Source organism: Ictidomys tridecemlineatus, chromosome 4, assembly GCF_052094955.1.
Source record: "Ictidomys tridecemlineatus isolate mIctTri1 chromosome 4, mIctTri1.hap1, whole genome shotgun sequence".
NCBI lineage: Eukaryota > Metazoa > Chordata > Mammalia > Rodentia > Sciuridae > Ictidomys > Ictidomys tridecemlineatus.
This window is the reverse complement of record NC_135480.1, coordinates 12,708,330-12,734,940: the sequence shown is the minus strand read 5'-3', so window position 1 is coordinate 12,734,940 and position 26,611 is coordinate 12,708,330. Positions and strand designations below refer to the sequence as shown.

General features: G+C 43.0%; 1 protein-coding gene and 1 long non-coding RNA gene across 4 annotated transcripts; one reads left to right on the top strand and one right to left on the bottom strand.

Moving 5' to 3' along the window:
- Positions 1-7,015: 7,015 nt before the first annotated feature.
- On the bottom strand, positions 7,016-26,591 carry LOC120889558 (uncharacterized). 3 transcript variants are annotated; one of them, XR_013437547.1, is made up of 5 exons: positions 23,273-26,591; positions 22,723-23,024; positions 12,250-12,330; positions 10,049-10,279; positions 7,016-7,749 (listed from the first exon to the last, which is right to left on the bottom strand). It is a non-coding gene; the product is annotated as an uncharacterized LOC120889558 (long non-coding RNA). The 3 variants fall into 3 exon arrangements; XR_013437550.1 differs by lacking the exon at positions 12,250-12,330; XR_013437549.1 differs by lacking the exons at positions 7,016-7,749; positions 10,049-10,279; positions 12,250-12,330 and adding an exon at positions 21,550-22,351.
- On the top strand, positions 17,272-18,550 carry LOC101965168 (olfactory receptor 10V1). Its single transcript, XM_005331652.3, has one exon. It carries the CDS (start codon positions 17,612-17,614, stop codon positions 18,548-18,550), a length of 939 nt encoding a protein of 312 aa, XP_005331709.1. The 5' UTR covers positions 17,272-17,611.
- Positions 26,592-26,611: the final 20 nt, after the last annotated feature.

The following is a 26,611-nucleotide window of genomic DNA, read 5'->3' as shown; positions in this document are numbered from 1 at the left end:
AAATAGGAGAAGGAAGTGGGGACTGAAATAAAATTCCTCGCAATTATGAGTTTGTCCAAATGAACCCAATTACTATATATAATTATGATGCAAAGGTAAGTACATGCATAGGTACTTACTTCTCTTAACAACACATACTCATAACTGTCTGTGGCCTCTTACATCCTTGGCTTAGTTACAAAGATGTTTCATATCATTACGACTGTGGTTAGTATTCAGCTTTCTTGGCTTGTTCCTAAACTGAAATTCCTTCACTTACACTTCCCATGTCTCATTCTGTCTTCTTTTTTCTTTTCTTTGTGATTGCCTTTTCATTCACTGAATTAAGGCACCATGTATATATATTTAATTTTTCCTTAGCATTTGGATATTTTAGTTTTTTTCTGTGTCATACGACTTGCTTCTTTCTTTTAGATATAGAATTGTTGCTAGAAATAGCCTTATATAAATACTTTTTTCGTTCTGTTCACTTGCTTTTTTAGAATTGATTCCCAGCCATAGGAACATTCAATGCATTTTTTTTTTTTTAGATTTCTTGTTCCCAGTTGGTAGGTGACGTGTTTCTCCTGTAGACAAAATGTGCTAAGTCAGTCATTGCTCTTCTATAAGTCCATGTGCATGAGGCTGAACCTTGCCTAAGTGACAGATGTGGAGACGTGATTATGTCAAAACAACGTGGAGTAGTCACAATCTGCAGTCTTTGGCTGGAGTGAGAATCTGTGACTTGGTTTTCTTACCTGTAAAATGAGGGTAATAATAACACCTACCTCATGAGTTCATTATGAGAAGTGAATGAGTTAAGTGGCAGAAATGGTGTCTGACATCCATAAACATTAGCAGTAAATTTGTAATGCATGAAACATCAGCAGACACTCAATATGTAGGTCAGTAGAATTTTTCACATTTTTTTCCCCTACTGGTTTTTGTTGAGTTGACATAACTATTGAAAGAAAACTGAGTTGCACTTAGTATATGCAAACAGCGTGTGATCGTGTATAAAGGCAAAATACATAAGCATTTCTTAAGAAATGTAAAAGTGTCAAATATAGCTGGGGAGATGTAGACGTATACAATGACTCAAGCGTGCATGAGTGACGGGGAGAGTGATAGGGACATGCTGACCATGTGCCGAGTGTCAAATAGCCAGTTTCAAGTTTCCATGTCAGTATTCTCATATGAGGTGCACCATGCTTTTGGCCATGATGGCTTTGGTCAGGCAGTTTCCCTGAAAGAGTTGGCATGTAAGGGTTATTGCTCTGTCGTGGTTATTCAGGGAAAGTAGACTGTCTCGAAAATAAAACTTCAATTCCATTTCAGGTATAATTGGTGATAAACTACTTGAATGAAGAACCAGCTGTACATTCCAACAGTGACACTTCTCTCACTGAAAATAGAGTGGTTAATTGTGGAGTAGAAGAATGCTTTTTAAAATAGATTCTGCATATTCACAATAGCCAAGCTAAGGAACAAACCTAGGTGCCCTTCAATGGATGAATGGGACAGCAAATGTGGTACATGTGCACAACAGAGTATTACTCAGCCATAAAGTTGCTAGACTATCAAGCTAAGTGAAATAAACCAGTCCCCAAAAGTCAGAAATCAAATATTTTCTCTGATATATGGAATCTAATCTAAAATAAGGGGAGGGAGATAAAAAAAATAGAAGAAAGGGGACTGTAGCTCAGGGGCAGAGCACTTGCCTAGCACGTGTGAGGCCCTGGCTTTGATCCTTAACACCACATATCAATAAACAAATAAAATAAAGGCATTCTGTTCAACTACAACTGCATTTTTTAAAAAAAAAAATTTAAAGATTGAAAAAAATAGAAGAAAGATCAGTGGAGTAAGGGATAAGGAAAGAACAGTGGAATGAATCTGACTTAACTTTCCTAATGTAAGGGTCCGGCGAAAAGTCGGAGGAAGAGACCACCAAGAGACTGACTCATGCAATTGGCAAAGGGGATTTATTGAGGATCCAATTCAGTGCGCTGAGGCTCCAGGCTCACTCAAGAAGGGAGAGCAGCCCAGAGCCCCGAGCAGAGGTTAAGCAGTGCTTAAGTACACTTTTTGGGGAGGGTGGAGGCTTTGCATACATCAGAACAAATCATCATGAGGCGCGGGAAAATCAAACAACAATTCTTAAACTTGATTAGCACATTCATTGGCGGGAACAGGTCGGGGCGGGGGTGATTGGTCATTCCTAAGCGGGTTACACATTCAAACTGATTGGTTCGGGTCCTGTATGCTTACGTGACAAGCTGCACAGGGCCCTAGGCTAAGTGGCCAGTAGGGCATTGTCTTAACTGCCTCAGGAATTTCAGGTTCTGGGTGTAGCAGAGGAACTTAACAATACCTGGTCCTTCACTTTTTAACTCAGGCCTTGCAGTTTAGAAACTTTACAATGCCGGGTCTTTTACATTTTAATTCAGGCTTTGCAGCTTAGAAACTTTACCCTTTCACTATGTAAATATAGGAGTATACCACACTGAATCGCAGCACCATCATGTTCATCCACAAGACATGAATTATTAAAAAAAAAAAAAACAACAACTAAGTAAACAGCAGAAAGATCAGCGGAGTAGAGGGAAGAGAACAAGGGGAGGAAGGGGAAGGGGAGGCGCTGGGACTGAATTAGAACAAACTGTATTTCATGCTTTTATAATTTTGTCAAAATGAATCCTAATGTTAAATTAATCCTAAATAATAAAAAGGATTCTGTGTAATTTGTTTACTTTGTTCTAAAAATTTGCAAAATGCCATACTTTATAGTTTGAGGATAACACTTCTTATCTTTTTATCATATGTTTGTAGTGAATTAAAATTATAAAATATTGATATTTATTAAAGAATATTGAAAAATACCAAACAGGGAAATGTCTCTCAGGCTTATCATTCAAACTCTGCAGTCTTGTGACAGTGTGATTATAATCTCGCTTTTTGCTTCCTAACATGTCACACATTTTCATGTTTTGTGTTGTCAAAAATTTTAAGTATAATTTTAAACAATTACACAGTATTTAATCAACTTATTCCAGTATATTGGTTTGTTTTCATTATTCCCTACTAAAGTCATGCTGGGCTTTTTACCTTGGGTGTAACGCTTTTTTTGTCTTGTCATCATTGTTATATTTTGGATTCAGATCTAAGCTTAGACTTCTGACTTGTAATGGCCAAATTTAAAGTCAAAATGCTAACTTCTTATTTGGGAAGATCTCAAACCTACATGAACAAAAGCTCAACATTTGTTAAAGGGTGGTATACTGAATGCAATCATTTCCTAACTTAAAATCGCCAGTCTATTGACAAAATAGGAGCGTTTAACAAAGTAATTTTCCTGAAGCCTTGATCCTTCCCCCTCTACCAGTGAGCTTATGAATGCTTGTTTCTCCTCAGCTTCTCCAGCACTGAGGATCTTTATTTCTAAAGGTGCACAGTATTAAAACTTGGCTTACTTGGTCAATAAACAAAAATGGCTTATATGCTTTAATTTGCATTTTGTGGCTACTACAAATCATGTCCCTCTACTTCAGCACAATAAAGCTTTTGGACTGGCCTGGTCTCAGCATCCTCTGAAAATACCAATACAAAGACCACTGTGGATACACCTTTGTCCATTTATCCCTAACAGAGAAGGTGACCCATAAACATAGGAGAGTGTTTGCATTCATAGACAAGTCTATCTTGCCTCAGATTAAAGCTCAATCACATTTAAAGATCAACAGAGGTGTGGCTGGTGACCTGGGGCAGTGAAGCATGTCCACTGAGTCACTTCCTGAAGTCATACCCCCAGCAGGTTGTGCTACTTTCACTTATAACATTGTTTTGTGAATCAGACTATGATTGTGGAAGGTGATGCTGGCGGAATAAGAGACTCCTTTGCTTCTTAAGCTTTTGGTCAGTGTGGAGTCATGTGACTTAAGGAGCATCCAAGGGAGATTAAGGGATGTGAGTCTGGTTGGTGAGAGGGGAGCCATGCATGAGGGGGATGAAAATCCTAAATTGGACACTATGATTGCACAAATGAAGGGAAGGTGTACATACAAAGAAGGTGAAATAAGGTAGGGTTCATATCTGACATAACAGTAGAAAACAAAGCAAAACTGGATTGTTGAGGTTTAACAAAAAAAATGAAGCTGGTCATTGTGGCGCATGTCTGTAATCCCAGCAGTTGGGGAGCCTGGGACGGAGGCTCACGAGTTCAAAAGCTAGGCACTAAGCAACTCAGTGAGACCCTGTCTCTAAATAAAATACAAAATAGGGCTGGGGATGCAGCTCAGTGGTTGGGTGCCCCTGAGTTCAATCCTTAGTATCAAAAACAAACAAACAAAATAAAAAATACAAAAAATACAAATAAACACACATACACACACACATAAAAAAAATAACAAAACAGAAAAAAAACACCCAAAACCCTGAATTCTGAGTTTGAAGAGTGTGGAGGACAACAGTGGTAGCTATGCAACTTCTCGGGGTTTTCTGCTTCCACATTTGTAACGTGGGGAAAGAGGACGTGTGGGCTGTTTCTAGGCTCGCCATGAGAATCATATGACTTTTGCAGAAATGCCTCAGCTGTTTTTAGTGTCAGTGGGGTAATCATAATAAGAGATACAGAGTGATCAGGGGAATTTGCTATTAAAAGTAGGAAGGAAACATGGGAAACTACAGTGTTCCTGACACTGGGCTTGCTGCTTTCAGACGTGGGTTCTCATGTTGTTCTAATCACCACTCTGAGGCGGGTGCTACCCTCTTCCCACATTTACAGGGAGAATGCTGAAGTCCCTAAGTTTTCCAAGGTCACATGGCTAATAGATGAAGCAGGGTGGGTACAAAGTAACATTGTCTGAACTCCCACAGAAGCCTGAGGAGAAGACCTCAGTGACTACGGATTGTGTTTTAACACAGTGGACCTGTTCCAGGGTCAGACACAGGAGCGTGACTTTGCCCAGGACCTCGTTCCTTGCACCAGGTCTACTGGAAGAAGAAAACTAGATAGGGGTGCTACACTTCCTCTTCTTGCCCTTTTCAACAGATCTGACAGCGGAATCCCTTGTATTTGTGGCATTCTTGCTGTGGCCTAGGAAGCCCCATTGGAAACCTCACCACTAGGCTCACAGTTTGCAAGACCCCTCCCTCCATACCTCAATGCACTTCTTCCTTTTTGCATGGGCCGGGTTGGCAACTGGCTACTTCGTCAACATTGCTTCATTGACTCTGGCTTTTTGTGGGGAAGATGTTTGTTTCTCTCTCTGGCTCTGGGGCCCAGATGATCTTCTTCATCCTTCTGTGTCTGGCTTGCTCTCATGGCCACTGACAAGTATGTGGCAATACAACCTCATGGCGAGTTGGCTGGGATTCCTGTAGTCATTGCCTATGACCATTCTAATTGGCCGCCTTCCATTCTGCGGCCACAACAGAATTTATCACCTCTGTGTCATACCCATGGTCATGTGACTGGCCTTTGCAGACACCCCACATGCCCGAGGCAGTTCTCTTTGCCATCTGTGTGGCCACTGTGGCCAACTCTTTCTCCTTACCTGCCTCTTATGGTTGGTTGTACTATGACCAACTTCCTGAGGATGAATTCTGAAGATGGAAAGTGCTAGAACTTTTCCACCTGTTCCTCTCACCTCCTTGCAGTTCTCCTTCAGTAAGGATATTGCACCCTCATCTACATTTTCCCCATCTATAGCTACTCCCCAGAAGACTCCCCAACTTCTGTTGTCTCCTTTTCTTCCCAGTGCAGAACCCCTTGATATACAGCATAAGGAACCCAGAGGTGACTAACATAGTAGAGACTTGTGGCAAAAATTTTCTGGGGGGCCGGGGATGTGGCTCAAGTGGTAACATGCTTGCCTGGCATGTGTGGGCCGCTGAGTTCAATCCTCAGCACCACATAAAAAATAAAATAAAGATGTTGTGTCCACCGAAAACTGAAAAATAAATATTAAAAACTTCTCTCCCCCCCCTTCTCTCTCTCTCTCTCTTTAAAAAAAATTTTTTTTTTCTGGGTCAGGATCCAGAAATGTCACCTCCTTGAAAAAATAATCTTCGAACCAGGAGGAGGGACATGATCGAATGGAGAGGAAACTCAAAAGATAAAGGAAGGAGCGGAGCAGTGACAATCTTCATGTCTACCTCCACTGGTGGAATGCTCATTAGTGCTACTCCTCCATTTTTAATGAGATTCTAGTGATGAAGACCTGAGTTGATTACTTCCACCTTAACCAGTCTCCTTTGCTCCCTTTGGGCTTAGAATAAGGAGTGGGTGCGGGAAAATCAGCGAAGAAAAGAAGGGACAAGTGTGTGATGGTGATGGCAGGTAAGGCACGTAGACCCAATGGACTCACCTTTCTCTTTGTCATGTAAGGCCAGCTCAAGTCCAGCCATCTTTATAAAATCCGTCTGACCACTCTGCCTGACAGTGATCTTTTTCTTTTCAGTGAAATCATTCTTCTTTTTTATGCAACAGAGTTTCATATGTTTTGGTATTACCTCTCTAGTAACTCTACAAGGTCCCTTGGGCAGAAGAAATGGTTCAATCTTTTTTTTTGCATCTTCTGACACAATGCTAGGCAAAGAGTAAATGCTTAGCTAGGCAAAGAGTAAGTGCTTAGCTTGAGGATCCAGGGCACGAACATGAGCCTTATTGTTTTCTTTGTGTTGAAAGGGGATGATAATGATATTGACAGATCTCCAAATTCAAGGGATTGGAATGATAGTCAAATGAGATAAAGGATATGCAAAACTATAATAGGAAAGTACACAAAAAGCCATAATACATTTCTGCAAATGTGTAAATGTATATATATGTTTCTTTGGAACCAGGAAAAATGCACATGCTTGTAGTCCCAGCTACTTGGGAGGCTGAGGCAGAAGCATTGCTTGAGCCTAGGAGTTTGAGGCCAGCCTGGGTATAGTGAGACCCTGTCTCAAAACACACACACACACACACACACACACACACACACACACATTTCTTGGAGGTCCTCAGTCATTGCAACAGAGCAGCTCTCACTGAGTTTTTCAGGTCCGATTTCTTTAATAGTCATATCAGCTGTTCCCCCCAAAAGATAGTAGAGTCAGCTGCTTCTCAATGCAAGACCTCAGGTCCTGTGATCCTTGCAGGGGAGTCCCCAAATCACAAGATGCAATGAGCGGTACCATTGGGAGTTGGTGGAGAGGACTGAATGGAGGATTGTGAGCAGGGAAAGGTATTTCCAAGATATTTTTCTTAAAAAGATAAAAGTGAAGAATCTCATTCTCTTTTAGATGTTGCAAATGCAATGGTATAGTAGGTACCAAAAGACACTCTGTCACTTATTTGACATAAGAAAGTGGAAGAATGAAGAACAATATGGAAACTCAATGAGAATAACTTTTGGGGTCTTTGGCCAGGCAGTAACATTAAGAATTACAGGACCATACAACTATTTTCATTAGTGTTACTATGCAGTAAAGATTTTATTGGTAGCAATGGTATTTGATGAAGTTAATAAATTATTTGTTTTAATTTACTCTAACCCCATATCCTTACACAGAAGATTTGAAGCAACTTAAAAATACATCTAGTACAAAAGTTAAAAACACAGAGTCAAGAAGATTGGGGTAAATAAAAAAATTCAGACAGGACTATAAAGATACAATAATAAGATTGCTATGCAAAAAATGCTTCTCAGGATGGGGTTGTAGCTCAGTAGTATAGCGCTTGCTTCCTATATGTGAGGCAGTGGGTTCAATCCTCAGCACCAACTAAAAATAAATAAAAAAAGGTATTATGCCCATCTACAACTAAAAATAATGATTAAAAAAAGCTTCTCTGCAGTTTTGTAGAAATCACCTGTCTGCTGGTGTCTGAGCTTCCTAGTAGTCAAGGGCAATATAATTAAATTTGCATAGTACAGAGTTCATGTAACCATACACAACCACATGGAGAAATCTAACATTTTTCTTGGCTAGGGCTTATATTTAAAAGGATTTTTCCTATAATTTTCAAAAGAGGATACAGCATATGTATTGACACACTGACAATTATAATGACACTAGATATCATTTGTTAAGCATTAAATTATGTACCAGACATTGTTTTAGCTGCTTAGTATATGGTATCTCACTTGCTAACCACAAAATCTAATGGGGTTGGTGCCATCGTTATCATCAATTTAGACACAAAGAATTGAAGCTCAGAGTGGTTAAATAATTTTGCGACATTACCTATCTACTGAAGTGCTGGTGCAGACATGGCACCCTAGAGCCTGTGACCTTAATCACCACAAAGCACAGTAAATATGAGAGGAATTTTTGGGGGGCGAATTCAATCTAGGCTGATGGTGTGACATTGATATGCGAGCCACTTCAAGCAGTTCTCATGGCCCATCACAATCAACAAAAGGATAACATTCTTTGATATTCTAAAGAGATATTAAGTAATACATCTAAACCATGAGCACCTAATTAGACAGCATGTTTTTCAGAATTGCTCAACAAACATTATTTTACCCAAGAGGCATTTCATAGGAATCAAAGTAGAGAAAGTTCCTGATTATAGTTTCCATCTGAGAATTGGAATACAAATATTTTGTAAAAATAATTAGTCATGTTATTTTACACTTACTGTAAAAGATTTGGACAGGATTGGTTTTTATTATTCCATTACACATCCATTAGCATGCTCCAACTCATAATGGAATCATAATAGAATTATACTTGAACAATGCAAAATAATGTCATTATGTACTGATTCAATTTACTCATAAATAAAATTATCATTTGAGCCTGATGGAATGACTCTCAGTGTCATTAGCTATGTGAAGGAAATAACATACTGGCTAACTAGTTTATAGGAGGTAGATATTTATCAAAACTGTTTAAACAAAAGGCATCAGGCAGGCTGTAACTCAGCATTAGGTAGGCCCTGGCGGACACCCAAGGTCTCTTCTTGCTGGTCATCCATATTGGTGGAGAAGGATGAAATATAAAGCCAAAGGCTTGGTTTCAAATTCCAGATTAGCTACCCACCAGCTGTGCAAACATGGACAAACTGATTTACTTCTGTGAATTGTGGTTTCGTCATCTGAAGAATTATTAATTATTAATATCAATTATCAATCACTGCCCAATGTATTCATTACAGTATTATAAAATTAACATGAAATATAAATGGAACTTTGTAAGCATTAAGTTATCAAGCAAATTATATGATCAGTGTCACCAATGTCACCATCTCTTCCTGCTCGTCACTTGGTCCTATGTCTTCATCGTGGCTACCCTCCTGAAGATCCACTCTACAGAGGGAGACACAAGGCCTCCACCCGTTCCTCCTGCCTGACTCTGCTCCTCCTCCAGTTTGGATGTACAAGTCGTCTCAGCTTTTGTCCCGGTTCCAGCTACTCTCCTGAGAGGGGTCTGTAGTGTCTGGTTTACACATTCATCACCCCAGGCTGAACCCCTTGATCTACAGCATGTGGAATAGAGAGCTTAAGGATGCTCTTAGAAAAAGAGGAAATCGCAAGATTCTTGCTGCTCAGAACACGATGGCTGTTTCTGGAGAGTGTAGATCAAGTAGCTACTTTTCCACCAAAAAGAAAAATGGATGGATTGTACAAAAGTCTAGAAGCCAAGGGATAAAAGCCAAGGAGTTGTTGCAAATTCTGTCGCTCCTCTTTTTCTGCTGTGGTTGTGTTTTCTGGCTGTGTAAACTCAGTCCTTCATTGCTAAAAGTGGCTGCTTGTGGGGTTTGTTTAAAGGATCATGAAGTGAGACTGTGATGCAGTTGACATCAGGTATTATGTCAACTGCAGCATTTGATCTCTGATAATCTGGATCTCCTTTTGATAATATTTCTCCCTAGAAACCAAATCTGTTTCTTGCTTTTCCTAAAATTTATTTACATTCTTTAGATGGCTACAAGCTAAGATAACCAGTGTGCCAGGTTCCAATGACACAAAGATTGCAGAGTTCTCAAAGGCTGGTCACGTGAGATGGTGTCATCTCTTCTACAACAGCAGATACCAGCATTTCCTAAAATAATGGCTGATTTTCAAAGACTTACTTGGTTTGGATGTCATGAAAAATGAATTCCACGGTTAAGAGTTGAACAGGCGACGGTTCCACTGTGTTCTTGAAGACGTGCAGGTGCACTACCTTGGAGGGAGGTTCTGAAGTGGAACAATCTTAGGAAGGCGTTGGATCATGTGGAAGTTTTCTTTCTTTAATACTTACTGTCTTAACCCAGTGAAGACAACCTTCTGGAAACACTCACAGGAAGGCCAACAGAGAAGACCTGTGGGGGTGACACTAGGTTGAATGATCTGTCAGATAAGATGTGTCCCAACTAATTTTGACCTAGAAACTAAAAACACATGCAAAAAGCATAGCAAAATTCCAATGATGTAATAATTTCTGTAGTGAAATTCAGGGCTCATTATTCCTGATTTTTGTTTTTAGGAAGGGGACCAAAGAGCTTTGGGGAACATGGCATTCTATGGAGCATCTCAGCCTACAGAGGTAGGTGCTCAGGGCCTCAAGGAGCAACAGAAACATTGGCCGGCCTCCTTGGGTCATAGAAATACAGCACACACCTATCTACTCTGCCTACTGTGCCAAGCGTGGTGTGCAGTTTGCATTTGAGAGAACCAGATTGAAATACTGAGATTGGCCAGAAGCACACAGTGAACCAGTGGGCAATGTGTAGACTGCATTCTGGGGGAGGATGCATTGGTTATAGGAAGAGCCTCATGGCCTCCTAGGACACTGTCACTGTCTCTTGCAAATCCTTTGGAGTCTGATTCTAGAAGATCCACCAAAAGATAGCTATAGGCTGCTACTACCTGCTAGAGTCAGCAGATTTTTCTCCCCAAAGCTTTAAAAAATGAATATTTACTCAGCATCAATAAGGTATGAGGTAAACAACCTAGCTGCACTTAATAGATGAATGGATAAAGAAACTCTGTTATATATACACAATGGAATATTACTCAGCAATAAAAGAGAATAAAATCATGACATTTGCAGGTAAGTGAATGGAGGTGGAGAAGATAATGCTAAGTGAAGTAAGCTAGTCTGAAAAAACTAAAGACCAAATGTTCACTCTGATAAGTGGATGCTTATCCATAATTCATATCCATAATGAGGGTGGGGAAGGAGCATGGGAAGAATGGAGGAACTTTGGATAGGGCAAATGGGAGGGAGGGTATGGGGGTAGGAAAGATGGTGGAATGAGATGTACATTGTTACCCTAGGTACATGTATGCAGACAGGAATGGTGTGACTCTACTCTATGTACAGCTCGAGACATGAAGAGTTCTGCTCCGTTTGTGTTCTGTGAACTGAAATACATTCTGCTGTCATGTAGAACAAATTAGGACAAATAAAAAAATTAATTAAAAAAAGAAGGTATGAGGCAATTAAGTTCAACAAATGTAAAACCATACTTGGTGGTATGAGAACTAGGAAAGAAAAACAAAAGAAATGGGAGGGGGAGAGAGATAGCATTCCTGGGAGAGAAAAAATGAAGAACTTAAAGAAGAGAAAGCACACCGCCCCCCCACACACCCCCACACACTTGTGTTGGAATAAATAAAGTACTGTCAATATTCATTCACCAACAACTGTTACTATCTTGCCAAACGACCTTAAATTTAGAAAATAAAAATGTGAGCAATGATTAAAGTACAGCTAAGGCTAGTAGCAATTAAAACAGCTTAGACTATCACGTCCCCAAACAATTCCTGTTTGTGTTCAAAGTCCTACTGGGGATGGTCCAGTTGAAAGCCAAGTCAGCCTCCTGGGGCTTGGTGGAGTCGGAGTGGGCAGGGAATTCACAGCAAGGAGATGCAGGGTGAGGCCCAGAGTTCCCAGCTGCAGGTCCCCAGGTCTGGCCCTCTTCCCTTGTGCAGAGGCCGCAGGGAAGGGGTGACTGTGCCTAAACGTGAGCTGTTCCCAGGGAAGGGGGTTCTCAGAGAGTCAGCTCCAGGGTTCCCTAGGTGGTAAGAAGATGATCACAGCTCGGGCTCTGCTCAGTCTCAGGTAAGATGTGGCTGCAGCCCCTGTGGGCAGGAGGGAGGAAAGGCATGAGGAAGACCTGCCCATGGAGTGCTGTGTGCTCTGGAGCCTGGGGCCTGGCCTGGGATGCTACCACCTGGGGATTCCTGAGCCTGGGAGGGGCTCCTGGCACTGAGCTCCACAGGGAGTGGGGCAGCAGGTTAGCTCCTGGAGCCATGAGGTGTCACTACTTATGCCAACGATACTCACAGTAGCAGACGGAAGTTCCCCCTGCTGAGGACGAGGACAGCTCTGTCTCTCCCTGGAAAGGTGACCAGTTTTCTAGATTGCCTGTGGGTAGTGAGACAGGGGTGTGTACCATCTCTTGCAGGGGTTAGGACACCCAGCAAATATCCTGTAAGATAATCAGTCTCTAAGTTAGACACCTCAGCACTTTCTGGGTTGGGAAAGGATCCCTGCACAGGTGTTGACCAAGTCTTTGGAGGTAATTCCGGAACCACAAAAGTGACCTATCCGAGGATGTCACCTTCCTGAGGCCTGCCATTTGCTGGGTAAGAAGAGACCTGGAGCTGACCCACCCAATCTTGAAGTAGCAAGCGATTGAACAGCAGCAGAGGCAGCCTAGGTGCCCAGGGAAGAGACCGCTGGCTGCATCAGAAGCTCTCAGCGTTGGCACTTTATCCCACTGAGAAGAACTCAGAGGAGGAGCACGCTTGAGACTGGGGAGTGGGGAGCGTTCTCACTCACTCATCAATGCCTTGGATGAAGACCAAAAAGGCAAGAAGAAGTACAATATCTTATAATAAAACCCTAAGAGCCAAATCAACTGCATAGAATAAAAGGGACAAATGAAATACAAATGGTGACATCTATTTAATTTTTAAATTGAGGCTGAGGATTATTCATTAATTAACTATCAAGCTTAGTGTTGGGCTTCCTAGCAGCTAAGGCATAAAGGGAAACATGTAGCGTTCATGGTCAAGAAGGATGATATCCATGTCTCCATTCAGAGACAGGAGCGTATATGTGTGGGGGGGATGAAGTTGGAGGAAGTTTGTTAAGAATTCAGGATCACATCCCTTCTGTAAACAATGCACTGGTTTAAACAAATGGAATTCACTGAGGTATTCAAGCATTTCAGACATATTCTACACAGAATTTTTTTTTTTTGAAACATACTTGAAGACTTGTCGATGTTCTAAAGAAACTCTGGTTGACTCTCTAGAGAAGTACGTGTAAGGAATGTTGGCTTCCTGGGGCAATGGTCCCATGTGCACAGTGAGCTTTGAGACACAGGTTCATTGTATTTGCAGATGACCATGGAGAGACACTGATATTTTTGGAGTGAGGAATTAGAATTCTTCACAAGATCTCAAAAAGGCTGGAGTGGTGAATCAAACCTCAAAAAAGTTCATTTAAAGAAGAGGTAAGGCTAAAGAAAAAAGAGAGAGGGAAAGAAGGAAGGGAGGGGGGAGGGAGGGACATTATAAGCAGCAGCTTGGATGGCATCATTTTCTCATCATCATCCAGGTTGTGTGGCCATATCCCCATGTTAATTCTGGTTCTGACAATTAATGGTTCTGCAGTTACCGGGACGTTTGTGTCCCTTGCTCTGTACCCTCTCAAATGGGAGTTTAAAATGTCAATAACAATTTTATGACTTAAAAAAATAAACAAGAAAATTTGAACAATAGAGAAAAGTATAAAGAAAATATCAATCTCCTAAGTCTCTCTAAAAGGCTGCTGAGCGTGGAGGGTTGGTTTCTTTTTGGAGCGATGACCTCATTGCTGACATCCTATGTGCCACTTTGTTTCCTCGGTCAGCATTACGCTATCAGCACTTACTTCATTAAGCCTCTTAAGTGGAACAATTTTAATGGGAATGTAAGAGCTGATCATATGCCTACCCCACCATTGCCTTGAACTTTAACTCACGGTATTAGTTTCCTTTATAGAAAACCCGTTAAACCATCCTGGAAGCATCTTCATGCCTTTGGGTCCATGTTCGGGTCTGTTTTGTTGGGAGAAGTTTTAATGTGGAGCGTTGGTTTAATCATGAAGCATTTAAAAACTCTTCTTGGAAGTTGCCGATTCTCTCCTCAGAAATAGTACCAGAGGTAGAAAATAAAGATGACCTTTTCTATCTTGAACGTACTGATGTGAGTCACCGGTACTACTAATCTCAATAAAACCTCAGGGTTTGCGTCAGAGCATAATTATCAAGTGCCGGGCACTGATGTGGGTCCTGGGTATTAGTGAGGGTGAAATGGAGTCGGTGGCTACCCCATGGAGCTTGGAGACCATGGAGGGGACAATTACAAAGAAGTGAGCCCAGAGGTGAACGCGGCACTGTGTTAGAGATAACGGTTCTCTTTCTAGTCCCCGACTTCCCCCTTCATGTTGAACTCATGGAAGTCAAATGTTTGGGGTAAAGGGTCTGCTAGGCTTCTTTACTTACCCTGGAGACAGAGACAGTAAGAGATAGAGATAGAGATAGAGAGATAGAGAGATAGAGAAGGAGAGGGAGAGAGAGGAGAGGGAGGGCGGATGTGCTCCTGCCATTGCTCCCAGGAATGCAATTTCACCTCTTCAGGAACAACATACTCTTACAAACTTCCATATGGAAATTGACCAGCCATGAAGGAGTCGATATTCTATCCCACTTGCCCAGGTAAGGCTGTGCCAAAACACTGCATCATCAGATGAGAGCACAGAGTTAGAAGCACTTAGGAAAAAAAGAAAAATAGACATTTTACTTGCAAACTGGGCATTGAGAGCTTGTATTTAAGAGGAAAAGCTGCCATCAGCAGGAATACTAAGCATGACTTATTCTGTGTGAGAAGAAGCAACAAAGAGGTTAAGGGATCATTTTGTGTACAAAGGTCACGGCATATCTTCAGACAGGAGTAGAGCAAAATTCAGTCTTTTGGGGATGATCTGGTCACCTCAGGGTGCTAAGTGCCAAGTAACATTTTCCCACCTTTCATGTCATGTGAGGTATGTTGCGGTCTCTCCTGCTCAAACTCACATGTTGAAACTGTAGCTCCCGTTGTGATGGTCTTAGGAAGTGGGGCATGTGGGGAGTAATCAGTTTCAGGAGATTCAGCATGCATGTCCCTTGAAGGGTCTAGTGTCCTCATAAAAGGGGAAGAGACCCTACAGCTTCCTCTCCCTGCCATAAGAGCATGCAGGAGAAAGCAGCATCAGCTGTCCAGGATGAGAGGCCTCACTAAGAGCCAGTTTTGTAGCACCCTGAACTTGGAGTCACCAGCCTCCAGAACTGTGAGCAATGAAAATCTTGTCTAAGCCACTCAGTCTATGCTATTTTAAAATAACACTCTGAACTGTTTAAAACAAGTGTTTACTCTTTAGAACAAGGATAAGTGTCAAGTTAGTTTTCTCCAGGGGATATGGTGTGTGCTTGTCTGTGTGTTTGTTTTTGTGTGTGAGTGTGTGTGTGTGTGTGTGTGTGTGTGTGTTTGTGAGTCTAATTGTTTTAGATCCCATAAAAACTTGCTTAGAAATGCATTTCTACTGATCATAAGTGGTGCAAAGAAAAAAAAATAAAAGAAGATATTTTATCTTTTTGGAATTGGGGAATGAACACAGGGACGCTATCACTGAGCTACATGCACAGCCCTTTTTATTTTATCTTATTTTATTTTTGAGGGTACCAGGCATTGAACCCAGGGGCACTTGGCCATTGAGCCACATCCCCACCCCTATTTTGTATTTTATTTAGAGATAAGGTCTCACTGAATTGCTCAGCAAAGCCTTACTTTTGCCGAGGCTGGCTTTGATCCTCCTGCATCAGCCTCCTGGGGTGTTGGGATGACAGGCATGCACGACCCTTCCTGGTGCTCTTTTTATTTTTTAGTTTGAGGTAGAGTCTCTCTTTGTTGCCCAGGCTGGTCTTGAACTTGTGATCCTCTGGCCTCAGCTTCTGGGATATAGGTGTAAACCACTATACACAAGAGACTCTAGAATGAATTAAAATACAATATTTTTTTTCCCTTTAAGCATTAAATAGCTATTTGTTAAAATCAACTGTATGTAACAAATTGTGGACAGGCATCGGTTTGGGACCATTTACGGGGGTGAGGGCAGGATTCCTGGAATATACAAGGGGTGATGAGGCACTCAGGGCTAGCCATGGTGGAAGTGACATCGTGAGGGAACAGCGTTACTGAGCCCAGCTGTACCTGGTGCTATGGGGGTCAGGCCACCCACCCAGAACTGCAGTCATAGAACCAATAGGGAAGAGGGAGGAGGAGGTGGCATGGAATGCATGGGATAAATACCCTGCCTGTCTTCATACTGTTTCTTCATTCTTCTGCCTGTACCTCTCCTACCAGAAGCCAGAGAGTGAAGGAGCCCTGGTGACGTAATGCATGGGAACCAGCCTTTCAAGGGGCAGAGCGGGGCAGAGAATGGATCGGGGGCGAGTGGTACATAACCAGCAAAACCTTCCTTTTGTGAATCACCAACAGAAACAGCAACCTCTCCAAATTTGGGGACTAGAGTGTCTAGAGGGTAGAGTAGCATCACAGAGCCCAGGACTGAGGAATTTTCAGGAAAAGGGAGCGCCACAAGGTGTATATGCAACAGATTATTGGATTCAGGAACTTGGAAGTCCTCGGTGGTCTTCATTAAAGTGGTCTCAGGGAGCTGGAGGGGTGAGGTGGAAGCACACGGCCCATGATGAAGGAAGGACAGCAGATGTCCATTCTGGGAGGAGCCGGGAGGGTGGCAGAACCCTGAAGGCAGTTTCTTTGCACTGGGGGAGCTGAGGGCGCTCTCGAGTGGGGGGCAGAGGTAGGCGTTGGAGCTTGAGCAGTGGATCTGTGGAGCAAGACCCCAGAGGGCCCAGCAGGAGGCTGAGGCCAGTATTTATGCCCAGGAGGAGGGACGCTCCCACTGAGGCAGGTGGGAGTGTGTGATGGGCAGCCGGGTGGCAGAGACCGCTGCAGGCCCAGAGCTGGTGAGCATGAAGGACAGCTGCCTTGTGGGTTTCTATTCCTTCTTTGTGTGTGTGTGAAGTTGGAGCCGGAGCATGAGGGAAGGAGGGGATAGAAGAGAAGGGTGACGAGGTGAGGGACTAGCCTGGGTGAGGACTGGAAAGAGGGGCTGACTCGGGGGGCTTGGGGAGGGTGCTGGGGTTGATCATGCCAATCTCTGCTGTGGCACCAGGGGACAGAGTTTTGTGATCCTTTTCAGTCATGATCAGCTAGGATTAGAGACAGGGCACATTACAGTATGTGTTAGGGCTCACAGAAGGACGTGAAAATGGCGAGCATTGGTGGAAGACTAGTGGAAAAGAAGCATCAGACATCTTTGTTAGATGAGAGAGAACAGAGCCCAAAGGAGACTTCTCTGGGGAAGCTGGAAGCATCAAGGTGGTCTGGAAGAGGTGGAAGAAGAGAGGTTTTCAGGATTACTAGCATTCATGAGAGCTTACTAGGGAGCCGCCACATTTAGTCTCCGGAGGCTCTTGAGAATGATACTGTCCTGTCTTTATAGATGAAGACCTTGAAGTAGAAGCATCTGGTTGACATTGATCTGTCCTCAGGGGCAGCGCCTGGGCTATCCGCAGGCCCGATGCAGTGGACACATGGAGGAAGCAAACCAAACTGGGATGATCCGCTTCCACTTCCGCCCCTTCTCCCGACTCCCCGAGGTGCAGGTGCTGATTTTCGTGACCTTTCTCGGGATGTACCTGGTCAGTGTCAGTGGCAACCTCTCCATCTTCCTCACCATCTGGATGAACCGCTGTCTCCACACCCCCATGTACTTCTTCCTGGCAAACCTGGCAGCTCTGGAGGTCTTCTACTCCTCCACCATCGCCCCTCTGACCCTGGCCAGCGTCCTGTCCACAGAGAGCACCCTCATCTCCCTGCCAGGCTGCGGCACCCAGATGTTCTTCTTCATCTTCCTGGGCAGCGCGGACTGCATTCTGCTGGCCGTCATGGCCTACGACCGCTTTGTGGCCATCTGTCACCCTCTGCGCTACACCCTCATCATGAGCTGGCGCGCGTGTGTGCAGCTGGCCGTGGGGTCCCTCGTGCTGGGGTTCGCCTTGGCCCTGCAGCTGACTGTGCTCATCTTCCGGCTGCCCTTCTGCAGCAGCAAGGAGATCAGCCTGTTCTACTGCGACGTCCTCCCCGTCATGAGGCTGGCCTGTGCCGACACCCACGTCCATGAGGTCACCCTGTTTGTGGTCAGTGTCATTGTGCTCACCATCCCCTCCCTGCTCATCACCCTGTCCTACGTCTTCATTGTGGCTGCCGTCCTGAAGATGCGCTCTGCAGAGGGGAGGCACAGGGCCTTCTCCACCTGCTCCTCCCACCTGACTGTGGTGCTCCTGCAGTATGGGTGCACAAGTGTCATCTACCTGTGCCCCAGCTCCAGGTACTCTCCAGACAGGGGCCAGGTGGTGTCTGTGGTTTACACATTTGTCACCCCTGTGCTGAACCCCTTGATCTACAGCATGAGGAACAGGGAGCTTAAGGAGGCTTTGAAGAGAGCAATGATGAGGTTCCTTGTGCTCTAGCACAGAGAGCACTCTGACTGTGCCTCCACAACACCTCCCAGGGAAGACCACAAGTCGACTGCAAGAGGAGGAGATGGCGGCTGGCAGGGCAGCAGTTTCATACTGTTAGGCTTCCTGATTGCAGTACTTTGAAATATCATTTTTTTTTTGTCGTCCTCAGTTTCTTCATCTCCAGAATGAGGACTAATAACCCCCTAGTATGTAGATATGTTAGGAGGATTCCCAGATACATTAAGTGAAAATACTTCATGACTTTTAAAGGGAGAGATTGCTGTGAATGTGGTTATTAGCATCCCATGTCTAGCCCTACCTTGGACTTGTCTTCATATCCAGTTATTAGGTTGTCAACAATCTCAAACGCTGTACATCCAGGGAGGGGTGTACAACCAGCAATAAGATGCAAATCACACTGGGAACATCGTGGCTTCTTTCTCTTGATGTGGCATAAACTCTGAACTGTTTAAAAATACTAATTTTCACCCACTTTATTTTCCCAGGGAACGATGCTGGGGAAAGCTCTGGAATTTCAGTGCTAGCAGTTTCACTTTGCTTCTTTTAATCCTGGAGCCAAGCTGCTCATCTCCGCCTCTAACTCTATGTTAGTTGGCCTTTGGATGCCGTCCTCTGAGCTGTTTAGTACCGTCTCTAGTCTCTTTCTCTCATATTCCATATTCTCCTTTCTTTTTGTTTCTCCCTAGCTATGAATGCACAATAGGGTAAATTTGTTTTATTAACTGAACCCCTCTGGGGGTAGAAGAAGGGAAATATTGATTCAAATAGATTCACAGAGAGCAAAGATAATTTTTGAAGAGAAACAGAGTGGACACATTGAGGAGGGAAAGGAGCTCTTTGGTGTCTCTTTATGGGGTGGTAGTCATTTACCAGATGACCACTTGTGTCAAGACAGCAGTGTCAGAACACAGATGTATCAGAACATCTTTTCCATAGTTATGGGGCATGCATTCATTTCCCTGCTCTTTGATGATTTGTTGATTGTTTTCATTCAACAAGGCAGTAACAGAAATGGGAGTTCATAACCCACTTGAATCTAATGTATGAAATATGATATGTCAAGAGCTTTGTAATGTTTTGAACAACCAATTAAAAAAAAAGGCAGTAACAGACTGTTTATTGCTCTCTACAATGTACTATGCATCCACTTGTGGCAAGTAGAGCAGGAAATGGAAAGGTAAGTAAGAAGCAGCTTCTGTCTCAAAGCAATGTCTAATGTGATTGAAGAACTCAAGGGACAGTTACACCAAGGGTCAAGTAATATAGTACTTTGAGACTTCAGAAGAGGGACAGGAGGGAGAAAAGGCAATAATGGTGGGAGGTGGTGTTTGAACTGCATCGTGACAAGTTTCCAGATCTCTGAAAATGCATTTCTGAAAGAGGGAACTGGCAGGGCACAAGGATGGGAAATCATCTCCCTGGGTCTCTGTTTCCTTATCTGGAAAAGTATAAAAATGTGCTGAAACATTTTCATTTTTTGTAAAAGGTTCAGAAGCTTGATCAATAAAAACAATGACCAGAATTCATTTTACATGGAACTGAATTTTTGCTTTCTTTTTTTTTGATAGACAAGAATCCTAAAGGAAATCCTTTTGTTTCATTTGTAGTCATTTGCTGCTTCTTTTATGGTCTTCTATAATACACTCTGCTAGGACACTAGTTCTTTGGTTATTAGGTTTTTAGGTGGAATAAATGTTATGTGTTCAACTAGTGTGAAGGACACTGTGCTGATCAAACCACTATTAGGGGTTTGCCGCAGGTTTTCTCAGAGACTGCAGCATGAAAACCTGAGTCATGACTCTCAAAGATGAAGAATGCGAGGTGGGTGCAGTGGCACGTGCCTGTCATCCCAGTAGCTCAGGTAGCTGAGGCAGGAGGATCATGAGTTCAAAGCCAGCCCCAGCAAAAGTGAGGCACCAGTGATACCCTGTCTCTAAATAAAATACAGAACAGGGCTGGGATGTTACTCAGTGGTCTAGTGCCCGGGAGTTCAATCTCTGGTACAAAAAAAAAAAAAAAAAAAAAAAAAAAAAAAAAAAAAAGATGAAGGATGCATTTCACCTTATTTTTCACTTTCTTTGAGTGCCTTTTTAAGTGTATTACCCTGTTGAAACCTCTTATGAGAAGTGCTTTAGTAGCTGCTGTTGACTTTTCAGTACTAAGAAGGTTATTTCATACTTGATTGAAGTATTACAGGCATTTCTCAGTTCCTCGTGTTCTTTGAGAAAGCAATGCGGTGATAATGGGTTAGTTAGTGGGGTCTATTCCAGGGATGGAATAAGGGAAGTGATGGTTTCCATCTGTTCTCACATTTGTCTTCAAAAAACTCCACGAGATGTGTATGACTATTTATCTTTGCTTACAGATGAGGAACATGAGACCTAGGAAAGTTAAATAAATCCAAGAGCACAGAGCAAGTAATAACAGAACTGAGACTGGACCTGGGCAGTTTGGTCCCACAGCCTGGGCATGCAATCACGAACTCTCATGGCCTGCTATAAGTACCTTATGTGAGCTTGGAAAAACCATCTTATTTCTCTGCACTTAATTTAATTCACAATAAAATGGGGTCAATATCCATTCTACCTCACCCCTAAGTTATTGGGAGATATCAAGAGAACTAAAAGTAAAAGATTCAGCATAGCTATTATTCAAATTTCCAAATTGAGAAGTACTCACACTGTGTGACTTACCCTTTTAATTAGTAAAATTATCCCAGTACCTCTTTCCTGTGCTTCATTATGATTATCTTACTAGTCTTGACATCGATTCAAACTGCTATAAGAAACAATCTTATCTTCAGCAGGTCAGAAATAACTATAGGCTTTTTGTTCAGAATCTTCCTCACCAAATCTTCACATTTTCCCTACCAACCTCTTTGGTGTAGTACTTTGTGCTTTATGGATGCAGAGTCTGAGGAGTTTATGTAAAAACACAAAGCAAATTGTGGCACAAATAATTTACATTGAAATTCATAGACACAGACCTATAGTATATGATGTTTAATGTAAGAGAAACATCTGAACAACATGATATAAAACACCTTTGTCAATAAAGCATATTATTTTAAATCTAGAATTCAATTCAGCAACACCAAATTCATCCTTTAAGTTGTGTGGAGTTGCAACTGCATTTGGTTTTAAAAGCCAAAAGCCAGGAAGGGTTTTCTTTCCTCCTTAGGGAGAGGGGAAGGATCCCCAGACCTATTTCATGAGAGCTATGGAGGAAAAATATCCAGTTGTTACTCACAGGCAGTTCATGGTCAATCTAGAGAAATGGTTATGTGAAAAACTAGGTTCAAGACAACATAAGATTTTTTTTTTTTTAAAAAGAGACTTGAACAAGTTGGGAGGTTGTGTACAGAGACAAGTATGGAAACCACCTGGGTGAAATGCAGAGAGCCTCTGTCTTGGAGGAGTAGGAATTTGTCAGACTTGACGTGGAAGAAGGACATAAGAGGCAGAGAGAAGTGGGACCTCATGGAAGGATGAGTTAGGTTAAGAGAAGAGGTGATGGTTTGCTGAGGCTGATGGTGGAGCTGTGTGTCTGGAGTGACCTTATGCAAGGCCTTGGCCAGATTGGGCAAGACCTTGAATGCAATTCCAAGAAGAGTATGGACTCTCTCTTGGTAATGAGAACACAATGGTTTTTAATAGGAAAGGTGAGAACCATATTTTAAGAAGGTTCATTTAATAAGTTTAGTAAACATTTACTGAGTGTCTAGTACGTCTTGGTCCTCTGTTCAGGTCAGATTCCACATCAGTGAACAAGAAAGACAAGGTTGCTCTCCTGTGGACACAAGTGGCCAGGTTATTATCCAATATGGAAGGGTGCAATGGAGGAATCTAGGGTGCCAGAGAAGCACATTCAAGGGACACCTAACTCCCTCCTGAGGAGTAAGGTGTTTTTCCTTAGAACATTCTACTCTGAGGCCTGGGGACTGGGTTGGAGTTGTCCAGGTTGGTATGGGGGAGAAGAGAGCTCTAAGAGGTGAAGTTGCAAAACTCTGGCATTCATTTGGGATTTGAACTATGTCAGGCAGCCACTGAATTGGCTCCTGGTCTTCGTGCCCTTGTATGATCCCCTTGCCTTGAGTGTGTGCTGAAGCTAGTGACTCAGTTCTAATAATAGAATGCAGCAAAAGTAATGGAATGTCATACCTGAGAGTAGGTCTCAACAACTCTGGGGCTTCTCTTTCTTTCTCTTTATCCCTCTTACTTTCCTCCTCTGGTAGAAAGAAGCTAGCTGCCATGTTGTGAGCTGCTGTATGGAGAGGACCATGTAGCAAGGAACCGAGGGACTCCTCCAACCAATCACCAGCAAGGGGTTGAGGTCTTCTGTCCAACAGCACTTAAGGAACTGAATTCTGCCAACCACCATATGAATAACCTTGGAAACAGGTCCTTGACCTTGAGGCTGAGCCATCCTGCCAAGCTGGACCTGGATTTCTCAATTGCAGAAACTATGAGATAATAAATGTTTGTTGTTTTAAACAGCTAGGTTTTAGAGCAAATTCTTAGGTAGCAACTGACCACTAATACAAACTGTAAGAAGGAGGAGACTGTCAATCAGGAGGTTTATTCTTCCTCTCTACAGTGGGGAAGAGAAAGGATCTTCCTCTTCAATTCTCCAGCTCCCTTTATCTCTTTCTACTCAACACCAAACCCTGCAGACACTGCCTCAGGACACCCCAGACAGAAATGGTCTCACCTGTCTCATAGCAGCTGTGGCTGTACAGGTAGGGTTAGGTTCAGTCCTTTTCTTCAGTGGGAAAGACATTGGCTCAGCAGGAAGAAAAGAGAGGAAAGTCAAGTCCCCAAACTCAAGAGGCTCTCTTGGGTTTGTTTGTAAATGTGAAATTAAATATTGATGGTTTATGAATCAAAATGCAAACACTTGAATTAATCCTGTTTTTTTTTTTTCCAGTGGGGAAATAGCTGCACTAAGACCCAGTAGGTGGGAGACCAAGTACCATCATAGGGCAGAAAAATACAAATACATCCAAGAGAGGGAGCTCCTACTAAGCACTCCCTACTCCAAGATCCTGTGGACCAGCTGGGTGCACTATCAGTCTTCCTGACCAGTCTGTGGACCCCTTCCCCCATCCCTTGTCCCATAGTTACTTGACTTTTTTTTTTTTTGGTACTGGGGATTGAACTCAGGGCCTTGCACATGCCAGCTAAGTGATCTACCACTGAGCTATATCCCAACCCCGGGGCCCTCTCCATTTTGTAAAAACTTGAGACAGGGTCTTGCCAAGTTGCTCAGGTTGGCCTCAAACTTGAGAGAGACTTGGGAGACCTCCAGTCTCATTCTCCCAAATAGCTGGGACTACAAGCCTGAGCCACTTTGTCCAGAATTACTTTTTTCAGTTTCTTGCACAGACAGTGGAATGAAATCCACACTTCTGCCTGAAAGAACAAGTATTAATATAAAATTAACAACTTAGAATTCATGCCTAGCAGGAGTTGTAGGGAAGGGTCCAAGTTTTTGATAACTACCTTCCAATAGAATGCCATAATAAAACAACATGTGCCGATGGGCTTCTCTCTCTGGGTTTCTGGATTTTAATTGCAGTTAAGAGGGCTCTTTATGGTATTTTCAATGTTTAAAAACTTTCAGAGAAATATAGACATTTTTGCTATAGCCACATAGAGTGACCAAAAGGATTGTTTTTACCCCCCAACATGGAAACATTCTTTTATAAGAAGCCAAGCTTCTTATTATAGAGTCTTGTTAAATAGTATATATATTTTCTAGGGATATGTCCTTTTTTAAAATGAGAGATTTGTAAATAAAAATAATGATTATATGACAGTCTTGACTTTGAACAGTTGGGAATTATTAGTTTTGGTCAGTACCCTAATTTGACAGAGGAGAAAATAAGCTGTGTGATGTCAAGTGACGGCTATTTCCTGGTAACTCAGGCCTCCTGGTCATGGGCCTGGGAATTGTGCTCCTCTCCTATAGCAACTCTCCCTTCATGGAAAGACCATCATGTGATTGAATTTCTTAAGTGTTTGCACAAAGGCCAGGAGCAAGAAATAATGGAAGTTACAGGGAGAGAAATTTTTGTTCAGTATAACAAAGAATTTTTACATATAGTTAGTGTTGTTCAACCATGGAAGGTGTTACCTTGGGAGTGTCTGCAAGAACTGGAAAAATTAAAATGCCCTCCCCCCCAAAAGACTATTGAGTGTCCTATGGCATGTATCCTGTGATGGACTTATCTAATGCACTTTTCTGGGGTATTTGATTTTTATAATGGTACATGCCTTGAATGGTTATGTAGCTATTTTCCAATTCTGTAAGTTAAAAAATGGATAGTAATGCAAATGATTCTTGTCCATAGAGATGCAAATAAATTTTATCAGGCAGAAGTACAACTGATCCCCCACCACAGAGACAGTTATGCCTTTATTATTATATTCATTTCAGCTTCCCTACTGCCTGTGTATCTGTTTTTTGAGTTCTCCTCTGCACAAGTTTAAGTCCTTACTGGTTCCTTCATTAATTAATGAACTAAATAAAACATTTGCGTGTTCATTTTATATTTGTACAAGAGCCATGATTTCACTCTTTTGAAAGCAATTATGTTTTCACAAGAACCCTTGAATGTGTTATGGTGGAGGATGAATGGCCACTTCTTGGTTCCTGCTATGGGATGGAATCCTTACTCTTGACTACGATGGTCCTTTTCAAACTTCCAATGTAGAGTTGTTCATCTCTCTGTCTCTTCTAGGAGACCCAATTTTCCAGAAGTGCAGGAACTTTGCTATCCCCACTAACAAAAATCAAAGGAAGGAGGTGTTGTATATTTGTGATATACTCACCTTTTCCTTTTATGACCACCAGGGGGCATGGAAGTCTTCGTGGTAAACAAGACTCCACCTAAAGAGCGCTGGAGGCAGAAGAATATTTGCTGGACGTCATGGAGAGGATTAGGGCTTTGAACCGCAGGGCTAGTTCAAACAGCCCAACCCCTGTCATACAGTCTATCTTTATGGCAGTCGATGAAGTCAGCGTGGAGCATGCATGTCGCAGAAGAGGTCAAAGTCCTGTTAGAACTGCAAAACTATTTATAGCCTTTTAAACTGAATGCATAGAGCAACTTCTTTCCCTAAATTGAGAATTACATCTTTGGTTCCTTAGTCCCATTTACTGAGTTCTCTTCTGCTCAATTTGTCATTGGTATTCCGTCCCCCCCCCCCAAAAAAAAAAATAGCGAAGGGAAGAGAGGGAGAAGGAAGAGAAGGGATAAGGAGGGAGGGGCAATTAGAACAGGTCCATCTTTTCATAAAACACCCGGGAACCTCTACACTTGGTAGGAAATGAGTAGACCTGTAGATATTCACAAGTAGACCAAGTAGATATTAAACGGCCAAACAGATATTATCTCTGACTTACAGATATGGAAACGGGTCCTCTTGAGAAACAGAGCTTTCCCAGAGGTTTACAAATTATTAACGGCAGGTGTCAGACCTCAACTACTAACAGCTTACTTTACTCGGAGAGGCCCCGGTTGCCAACAGTGTAAAACCCAAACTCCTGGCCGCAGCCTCACCCTTCCCTCCTCATCTCTAGTTATTCCTCCGGGACACCCCTTCCAGCCCGGGCCGCCCGCGCTGCTTCTGGTACTTGGAATGCCCTTCCTCCAGGGCGAATATCTCTTGAGTGTCATCAGAACATTTTCCTCCCACCCACGGCGGCACAAATCACATCGTCTTAGTGGCTTGTTTTCAGGAGATGGTCCCACCCTAGCAATGAGTCAGCTGGGGGCTGGATCCCAGTCTAGTTCATGAATGGCTGTCGAGTAGAAAAGACGCCGTCGAGGCCACCCCCACGGTTCTCCTAGCGGCAGGGTCCACCAGCGCCAGAGCCTCTGCTTCTCTGAGGGACCAGGGGTTAGAGGGGGCCGGGCAGCGGCCGGGCGGGCGCGGGCCCTTTAACGCGGAGCGCGGGCGCGGGCGCGGCCAGGTAAGGGGCGGGCCTGCGGGCGGAGGAGCGCTGCGCGCCGGCGCCGGCCCGGGAGCCGGATTTGGAGCGCTC